Source organism: Cibotium barometz, chromosome 53, assembly GCF_041138505.1.
Source record: "Cibotium barometz isolate CiBa-2024 chromosome 53, ASM4113850v1, whole genome shotgun sequence".
NCBI lineage: Eukaryota > Viridiplantae > Streptophyta > Polypodiopsida > Cyatheales > Cibotiaceae > Cibotium > Cibotium barometz.
The window spans coordinates 31119921-31130645 of NC_141098.1; the positions used below are offsets into that span (position 1 = coordinate 31119921).

The 10725-nt window shown below is 40.8% G+C and overlaps 1 protein-coding gene across 1 annotated transcript; it reads left to right on the top strand.

Annotated features, from left to right (window-relative positions):
* The first annotated feature begins 1375 nt into the window (after window positions 1–1375).
* Window positions 1376–1768, top strand: LOC147608522 (ethylene-responsive transcription factor ERF011-like). Its single transcript, XM_086789449.1, has one exon. It carries the CDS (start codon window positions 1376–1378, stop codon window positions 1766–1768), a length of 393 nt encoding a protein of 130 aa, XP_086645575.1.
* Window positions 1769–10725: the final 8957 nt, after the last annotated feature.

Below are 10725 nucleotides of genomic sequence, written 5' to 3' on the forward strand. Positions count from 1 at the left end.
GAGGAGAGGAAAAGGGTAGCTCGTGAGAGAAAGAGAGAGTGGAGAGCACGTCAACGACGAGCAACACCTTCCGTTGGCAATGATTCAAGCCTTGCTCCTCCTCTTCCACTTCCTCTCCCTCCGCCCTCTTCCCTCCCACTACCCCTTAGTTTAGATAATCCACATGAGCTCGCCCTTCCTGAGCCCCCTTCTCTTCCACAAGAATCCACCCCCCCTTCTTTGGGCACCCATCGTGTGGATAGGAAAGAACTATCAAAGTCAGGGGCACATTGTCGTACCCATGCAATGCTTGATGCTTTGATCGATTTTCCCAACATGGCCAACTGCAGGGCGCTTTCCGACATTGGAGGTCGAAGAGAGAGGAGAGCTGGCATGGCAATGCTACGAAGTGTTCTCGTCATTCCTATACAATTAACAAGAAGAGGAACTCTGCGGACGCTTTGGCTGTCGAGACGGGCTATTGTGGTAGTCATAAGTAGCTCCCAAATGAAGGGTAAGGTGAGTGCCACATCTCGCATCCTTTCCATAGCACCAAACGCACTTAGAGTTGGGTCTATTAGACGACAAAGTTTAGATGCCAATGAGGTTTGTGCTTTGTGGGCGAGTAGTGGTCGTGTAGTTAGGCGTGATCGCCTACTAGATGAAACCACTAAAGCCTTGATAGATAGTTTTTGGGAGGAGAATTATCGTGCCTCGCTAGTTTTCAAGAAAGCTTTGTGTAAGAGGGTGACAAGAGGAGTGTTCGTTGAGCACAGTGCTTGCTTTCTTGAAATGACCCAAACAGAGTTGTATTCTCAGTTTGTTGCATCGTATCCAGAGCTTAAAATTGGGGAAAGGTCATTTGAGGGGTGTAAGCCTTGGTTTGTGAGGTACTCACGTCAGTGTGACACATGTTGTTGTCGCTACCATGTTGAGTTCAAACTTTTTCATGATGTGTTCCGTTCTCTTAGTGGGCATAGAGAGTTGCCTCGTAGTCCTCGTGATTTCATCCACTCTCTTTTGTGTGCACGCACGGAGGATGCCCAGTTCCATAGGATGCCTTGTGTGGAGAGCAATTGCCTTTTTCTCAGCATGGATTTGGGGAAAAAAAAGAGTATGTATGGATGTGGAGAAGCTTCCCCACACCGCCCCAAACCACGGTCAAGTACTTGGGTTAGAATTGGCTTTTGTTGTGTGACCTATGCTTAGTGCGCAAGTTACATGAAAGAGTCGTGCGGAACACATCATCCTCATTGCGAACGTTGATTATATCATTGCATGAGTCAGCCACAAGAAAGATGGCGGTGGCGGCGCGCCCTGTGTACATAATCGCCACGCCCTGTGTACATAATCGCCACTCCCCCCCTCAACGTGTTGTGAGCTTTTCATAACCTTCATGGACGCTCATCAGTCAAGTTCCGGCGTAGAATTAAAGCCAGCTTACAGAGGAGTGCGGAAGCGCTCTTGGGGGAAGTGGGTGTCGGAGATTAGGGTCGGCAGTAACCCTACTGCAGGCGCTGCTTCTAGTAGGGCTCGCATCTGGCTGGGCTCCTACCTCACAGCTGAGGCGGCGGCGCAAGCCTACGACGTCGCCCTTCTCCTCCTCCGAGGGCCCAACGCCCGCCTCAACTTCCCTGCCGACACCTACCCCCCCTTCCTACCTCTTCCGAGAGGTCCCGACTTCAACCTTTCCACCGTCCAAAGGGCCGCCATGGCCCAAGGCGCCGCTTTCGATCGGCGCACGGCCGTGAAGCCTAACTACACCGCCACCGCCGTGCGCACCACATAACCAGTTTACCACGTGTAATCAATCCAATTAACTTCATATCTAGGACATGCAACCTTTTGAGTCCATAAAAAGCTCACATTGGAACCTTTGTATCTTTCACCAACGCATTTGTTGGGACCAAAAGAGAGCTTTCACCTAGGCATTGGTTGGGGCCAAAAGAGACTTTCGTCCTAAAATGTCTTTTGACGTCTTTTACAATTTGCTTCATGCCTATGCTTATCCAACGACCCCAGTAGGGCCCGTGGTGGCAAGGCACACTTGTGCACGTTCATGTGTGAGAGTTGTTTGTATCTGCCTACCTCCTATACGCTCTCTCTCTCTCTCTCTTGTTCCATGCCCTTCCTCCCTCTTCTCCTCTCTCTCTTTCTCCCTCTCTCCACCTGTCGTATGCTCATTTCTCGCTTTCACACACCCTCCTCCCTCCCTCCCCCTCCCCCTTCTAAACCCACTACAACCAACTCCTCCTTCTCCTTCATAAACCGGGAATTGGATTTTTTAGATGGAAGTACCACAATTGTGTGGAATCCCTGACTGCTTGAGGCCTAGATATGATGACATTTACCTTATAACACCAAGGACCCTGACCACCTGTATATACCGTGAGTATAATTACAGCTCTATACTGACAATATATAAGAGTGAATCTAAGACCTTGAAGTTATAAGCAAAAATGCTTTCCTAGATGATGATTTCGGATGCTGGTCGATATGATTTTAGAATTCTGGTTGAGAATTGATGAATTGATTTGGATTCTAATTGAAAGATGATGACTTTTGAATTCTGGTTGAAAGTAGATAAGTTGAATAAAGTCATGAGGATAATGAATGGAGAGAATCCCAGTGATGATGTTAGTAGCCTACACCGCCACCGCCGTGCGCACCACATAACCAGTTTACCACGTGTAATCAATCCAATTAACTCCATATCTAGGACATGCAACCTTTTGAGTCTATAAAAAGCTCACATTGACATTGCCAAACCTTTGTATCTTTCACCCAGGCATTTGTTGGGACCAAAAGATACCTTTCACCTAGGCATTGGTTGGGGCCAAAAGAGACTTTCGTCCTAAAATGTCTTTTGACGTCTTTTTCAATTTGCTTCATGCCTATGCTTATCCCAAACGACCCCAGTATGGCCCATGGTGGCAAGACACACTTGTGCATGTTCATGTGTGAGAGTTGTTTGTATTCGCCTACCTCCTCTCCCTCCGCCCCACTGAAACTATACGCTCTCCCTCTCTCTCTCCCTCTCTCTCTCTCTCTCTCTCTCTCCATGCCCTTCCTCCCTCTTCCCCTCTCTCTCTTTCTCCCTCTCTCCACTTGTCTTATGCTGCTCACTTCTCACTTTCTCACCACCTCTCCCTCCCCCCCTCTCTCTCCCCCCCTTCTAAACCCACTACAACCAACTCCTTCTCCATCTCCTTCATAAATTGGGAATTAGGTTTTTTAGATGGAAGTACCGCAATTGTGTGGAATCCGTGACTGCTTGAGGCCTAGATATGATGACATTTACCTTATAACACGAAGGACCGTGACCACCTGTATATATCGTGAGTATAATTACAGAGCTCTATACTGATAATATATAAGAGTGAATCTAAGAGCTTGAAGTTATAAGCAAAAATGCTTTCCTAGATGATGATTTCGGATGTTGGTTGATATGATTTTAGAATTCTGGTTGAGAATTGATGAATTGATTTGGATTCTAATTGAAAGATGATGATTTTTGAATTCAGGTTGAAAGTAGATAAGTTGAATAAAGTCATGAGGACGATGAATGGAGAGAATCCTAGTGATGATGTTAGTAACCTAGAAGACGATTAAGACTTTTAGCAGATCACTATGAGATTAGTAGATCGTGCTGAGACAGATTGTTCGCAGTTGACCTTTGACCCAGTGGACCTAATTAGGGAATGACAAATTGAGAACCCGTATAACTCAAATTTCTATGAAAAATGTTCAGATGGAATTACTGGTCTGATGAACCATTATTATGTTAAGGATATGAATGAACTATTTGCTGATAATGAGTTTTGTATGTTCTTCTTGTAGAAGAAATCTTTATCCCAGGATTCTGTGAGGATTGACCAAACTTTAAGGCGCCGCTTTCGATCGGTGCACGGCTGTGAAGCCTAACTACACCGCCACTGCACCACACAGCCAGTTTACCACGTGTAATCAATCCAATTAACTCCATATCTAGGACATGCAACCTTTTGAGTCTATAAAAAGATCACATTGGAACCTTTGTATCTCTCACCCACGCATTTCTTGGGACCAAAAGAGAACTTTCACCTAGGCGGCCAAAAGAGACTTTCATCCTAAAATGTCTTTTGACGTCTTTTTCAATTTGCTTCATGCCTATGCTTATCCCAAACGACCCCAGTACGGCCCATGATGGCAAGGCACACTTGTGCACGTTCATGTGTGAGAGTTGTTTGTATCTGCCTACCTCCTCCCCCTCCGCCCACCACTGAAACTATACGCTCTCCCTCTCTCTCTCTCTCTCTCTCTCTCTCTTGTTCCATGCCCTTCCTCCCTCTTCCCCTCTCTCTCTTTCTCCCTCTCTCCACCTGTCTTATGCTCACTTCTCACTTTCTCACCACCTCCTCCCTCCCCCCTTCTAAACCCACTACAACCAACTGCTTCTCCTTCTCCTTCATAAATTGGGAATTGGATTTTTTAGATGGAAGTACCGCAATTGTGTGGAATCCCTGACTGCTTGAGGCCTAGATATGATGACATTTACCTTATAACACCAAAGACCGTGACCACCTGTATATACCATGAGTATAATTACAGCTCTATAATGACAATATATAAGAGTGAATCTAAGACCTTGAAGTTATAAGCAAAAATGCTTTCCTAGATGATGATTTCGGATGCTGGTTGATATGATTTTAGAATTCTGGTTGAGAATTGATGAATTGATTTGGATTTTGATTGAAAGATGATGATTTCTGAATTCTGGTTGAAAGTAGATAAGTTGAATAAAGTCGTGAGGACGATGAATGGAGAGAATCCCAGTGATGATGTTAGTAACCTAGAAGACGATTAAGACTTTTAACAGATCACTATGAGATTAGTGGATCGTGCTGACAGATTGTTCACAGACCTTTGACCCAATGGACCTAATTAAGGAATGACAAATTGAGAACCCGTATAACTAAAATTTCTGTGAAAAATGTTCAAATGTGAAAAATGTTCAGATGGAATTACTGGTCTGATGAACCATTATTGTGTTAAGGATATGAATGAACTATTTTCTGATAATGAGTTTTGTATGTTCTTCTTGTGTAGAAGAGATCTTTATTCCAAGATTCTGTGAGGATTGACCAAACTTTAAGGAACCCCCGAATCAGTTGGATCTAAAGTTGGATTCAAATTATAAAGTGGTCTTTTCACCATAGTATCTTGGTTAAGTTGGAAAAAGGGACTTAACAAGAATTTTCGTATTGATAGGATCATGGATTGAGGTCGTCGTGGTAGGAATGTTAACCCTCAACTCGATGAGGAAGAGCTCAACCCAGATGTTCTCAAAGCTCTTCATAGATCTCAACCTGGACCTTTCAAAGGTGAAGGGGAGCACTTGGGAGAAACAGTAGAGAAGTGGATCGAAGCTATGGAAGAGTACTTCGATGTCACTGGTTATAATAAAAAAAGTAAGGTGGCTCTTGCCAGGCTGAAGATCGTAGAAATAGCCAGAGTAGCATGGAGAAACCACTGTGAGATAAACCGTTTAGATCAGAACACCCAAACGTGGAATGATCTCAAAGCTTACCTCAGGAAGATATTCTGTCCTCCCGGCTTCCTAGAAACTAAGATGAATGAATTCCTGGAGCTAACCCAGGGAAGTTGAACCACGGAAGAATATCACCAGGCATTCGCTCTCCTCCTCAAATACTCCCCACTGCTGGATGAAGAACAGTTGATGGCTAGGTTCATTCGGGGAATGAACGAACCCTTGGATACCCTGGTGAAGAATGCTAAGCCAGTTTCCATGGCTGAAGTAGTGCGGATGGCGAAGGATTTTACCAAGGCCTTTGTTGTCAAGGTCTCACCGAAGCCAACACCATCATCTTTCAAAAGATTCCTAGCTCCGAAAGGTGATTCCAACTTTCCACCTCCTAAGAGACAACAAGGTCAAACTCAGGATACGGGAAGTTCCAGAATGGAAGAAAGGTCTTTTTTCCAGAACACAATCCCCTGGAATTCAACTTTAGAAGTTCCACCCTTAAACAAAGAAGTTAAATGCTTTAACTGCCAGGGATACGGTCATCCTAGTATGGATTTCCCAACTCCTTTTGGATCAAGGTTTTTGGGACAAGGAAATCAAGGACCAAGATTCCAGATTCCAGCTCCTTCCTTCCAAAGTAATCAAGGTTCTTTCTGTCAAAATCAGGAAACCCTAGAGATAGACTCCCTAACCAACCCTCAGCTTCCATGCAAAGTAATGCAAGACCTCAGTCTAAGAATTGGGAAAATCAAAGAGGGAAGTTTTCAAACCAGCCGTCCACTTCCAAGGCAGTAACACCGGAAGTAATAGAAGAAGAGAGAGATGAAAGAGATTATCCTCCAGCTGCGAGATGAGGACATCTCGCGTTTTTTAAGTGGGGTAGGATATAAGATTCCTCCCTCTAGCTTTTGAGATGTAAAGGTTTAAGAACCTCCCCTTCAGTCTCTATAATCATCCCCTAATTCAGAATACAAGAAAACATTGTTTTCTCTTGTTTTGGCCTAGAGAGAGAAAATATTCTAGAGAGAGGTAATACAAAATTGAGATATTTTTGGATACAAAGTTTCTCCTAATATCTAAGATGAATTTTCCTAAAACAGAAGTTCAAAAAGAATTTTCCAATGTGCATTAGAAATTAATTGAATATGTGTATAAGAGACCTTAGCCTAAGGGTCCACATTTTCAAAAAAATTTGATTAAGGTTCCAAAGGACCAATAGGATTAATCCAAGTGTTAGGATAACAAAAATACAAAGAATAAAATAAAATCCCCCAAAAATGAGTAAATGGCTCACATAAGATGAAGAGTTGACCAAGTACTGGGTTTATTAGTTAAAAATTAAGGTTTATTAGTAAAAAAAATCAAATTTTGACACCTCGGTAAGGAGGGAAAGGGCTCATGAAGGAGGCACCTTTTTTTCGTCATTACCTTGAATATTTAATTCAAAAAAATGAGATATTTTTATCTCTCCTCCTGCAAACTGGATCAAAAAGTGAGCTAAACTGGTCCCAAAACTTGTCCAAAATGGATCAAACTGAGGCTGGAAGCCTCCAGATCCCAGTTGGACTTGGCTAGTGGCCTCCCTCACCTATAAATAGACTCTCATTCCTTTGTATTTTCATCTTTGAGTTACATGCCAGTATTATCTTCATTTTAGTGTAATTCTATTATCCCTCTATTTTGCTTCTACTTTTGGAAGCCTTGGAGCTTCATAATTCTCCATCCTCTCTTGGATATTACCCTCCCCAACTTGGTGGCCAAAGCTTGCTTTGTGGGCTTCACTTCTTTCTTTAAAGAATCAAGCCAAAATCAAAGGTAAGCCTTAATCTAATGGTTTTTCTATCTTTCTCAATAGTTATCTCCTTCCCAACCCCTCTAATGCTTGGGAAGCTTTCAATTAAATGCTTTTTTCTCGAAATCAAGCTTTCTAGTGAGTCATAATGTTAAATGGTTTAATACTAATCTTTATGCTTAATTATAGTATTTTTATTAGTAAATCTCTCTTTTTGGTGGAAAGATTAATCATCTTTATGGTTAGATCCTTGTTAGAAGGATGGTTCTTAATGATAAACTCATTATCTTAAACAAAACTCTAGAGGCTTGCCAAGCTAGAGAAAAAGATTAGGTATTTTTATGATTTTAATCTAGTTAAAAATGATGAATAATTTCTTTAAGCTTGTTTATCATTAAGAAAAATCATATTAATTCACTTTAAGTTGAAAGAGGGTTATGCTAACATTTTTGGAAATGAGGAATGGATATTTAAGAATAATCAAAAGATTTAATCGTAATTATGTTTATAATTATGTTATGTATGCATAAATAAATTTTAGTTTAAAAGAGGAGTTCTTATCATATTTCAATTATGAATATTCATTTAAAGAGCATAAATTTAATAAAGCAAATAGAGGAATTCCCATCATATTCTAGGCATAGATATTCTTATGCTAAAAGAATGATTTTTGTCATATTTATGAAAAATACTTTTATAGTATTTATGTATAATTGTTTAAATAGAGAAAAGAGGAATTTTTATTATATTTATTTTTACATGCATAAAAATTTACAAAAAGAGAAATTCCCATGATATTTTAGATACAAACATTTTGAATATTAAAAGAGGAATTTTTGGCATATTTCAAAATATGGATATTTTTATTTATTAAAAAGTGGAATTTTGAGTATTATCATTTCTTAGAAAATATGGGGAAGCTATGGAAAAATTTATATCATTAGAGAATGAATTTATGCATAATAAATTTTATGCTAAAAGTGAAGTTTTGAGCATTATTCAATTGTTATAGAAAAATAAAGAAGGTTATGCATAAATTTTATAGAATCATTCAATTTATGAGAATTATGAAAATAATTCATTTAGAAAATGGATTAGTGTTTATACTAAAAGAGTAAATATGGGTATAATTAATTTTGTAAATCCCATGAATCTTTTATTCAAAAAGAAGAATATTGAGCATATTTTATTTTGAGAAATTTGAGAATGAATGTGAATGGATGTAGGAATGAATGTGAATGGATGTGAATGGATGTAGGATGATGTGAATGGATGTGATATGATATGATATGATGTGAATGGATGTAAGAATGATGTGAATAGATGTAGGAATGATGTGAATTGATGTGAATGGATGTAGCATGATGTGAATGGATGTGATATGATGTGAATGGATGTAGAAATGATGTGAATGGATGTGATATGATGTGAATGGATATAGGATGATGAGAATGGATGTGGAATGATGTAAATGGATGTGAATGGATGTAGGACGATGTGGAATGATGCGATGTGAATTGATGTAGAAGAATGTGGAATGATGAGAAATGACGTGGAATGATGTGGAAAGATGGGAGTTTGTTGAGATTGTTTTATGTCAAGAATGTTGGGAAAGCATTTTGACTATCTTGTCGAATAAGGTCGTGAGGACCCAAGTGAAAAGGTTGCAACAGCAGCAGCTGACGGAGAGTCAATGAGGGACGTCTCACGTGGCAAGGTTGACCGAGGTCGGTTCGATTAAAATGGCGAGCTTCCGGTACGATGGATGAGGGACCAAGGAAGCAGCCTATGAGTGAAGCGCTAGGTGACCTACGAAGGAGCCTAGAGGGTGTTGACCATACGGTGTTTGGGCTCTGGGTCTCACCCAGGATACCCACGTGTGCATCGGGGACGAAATTGAGCTGGAGTCGTTTTCTGAACACGGGCATGGATCTGGTTGATTGGCCTTGATGGTCTTCAACGGATGAGTTCATGGCTCTTTTACATGGATCTTGTTGGTTGATCTTGCTGATCCCCAACTGAGAGTCCATATGGTTTTTATGTGATTAAACTCCTAGGTACTATGGGCTAGGAACTATTGAAAAGGCCCCTGAGTGAGCAGGTGGTGAGTGATCTCATTGTGTCGATGATGCCATAGGTACGCTGAGGAAGGAATGACTGAAATTGAATCTTAAAAAGCATTGGTCTCTATGATCCAAGTGCAAGCTCCTCCCGGCCATGTGACCTGCGGGTTCGGTCAAAATTCAAAAGGGTAATTAAGGCTCTTGACTACGTTAGAATAAATTTTCCTAGAGGAATCACCTATGCCTTCTAGGCGAGGGAAGTTTTTTTCGGATTCGGTTTTGAAAGAACCAAGGGATTAGTCTCTTGTCTGGACATTCATGGGCGAGGCCCCAAGTGGGAAGCTCTGCCCTCCTATGCAAGAAGTTGCTACTTCTGCTGCTAGCACCCTAGAATTCAATGCGCAAAGGGGGCAGGGATCTTTCAGTGTCCCAAGACAGTGGTTTATAACTAATTATGAAACACTTCTAGGCATATTTAGAGAATCAAGACATGTTCATTAAAGGTTATTAATGTTTAAAATATCTATAAGATAATAAATAAGTTACTCCAATTAAAACTATACCACCTTATCATGCTTTTACCCCTTTGGCTTTGAAACATATCTCCTCCTCCACCAACATTGCGCCAAACTCCTCTCAAGACTAAGAGGCAAGTTATGCACCTGTATGTATAGTGAGGTCACCAAACTTTTATACTTCATGGGCAACACTTTGATACACATGTATGCTAGTTCTTATTGATCTTAGTGATCCTCCCGTCACCATATGATCTTTTCACATTATTTATATATGTGATAGGATAAATAATGTACAAATTCTTTATCCATGTAAGAGCCAGGTTATGCACCTGCATGTTTAGTGAGGTTACCAAACTATCATACTTCGTGGTGGGCAACACTCTAATAATGTAGTTCTTCTATCACAGTCTGGTCTTAGTGATCCCCACCATGACTATCTAATCTTGCGCATTCTTTATTCTCATGATGATATGAACTACTCTGTTGCTTATATATTAGAATGTCTATAGAGTGATTCTCAAGGTTTTGAATCTTTATCTGATTCCTTGTCTCATACTGGTTCTTTAGAACTTGCCATGCATCAGAAGCTAAGTTAGTATGCTGAACTAGGGTCATCAATGAATCAGTGACGTTGGGGTGAGACGATGGCACATAGCATATCCTCATTACTTTACCTCCATGCCAAAGCAAGAGAAGGATCTAGCGATATGGTCTCTAGTGGATATGTTGGATATGGAGTAGGACTTGACTTTGCAACAACCCCTGTTGTGGGTTCTCACAACTCATATGAATTAAGAATAGAGCTGAATTAAACTTTCAGAGAGTGTAATCTTTCCCATCCAGCATCCC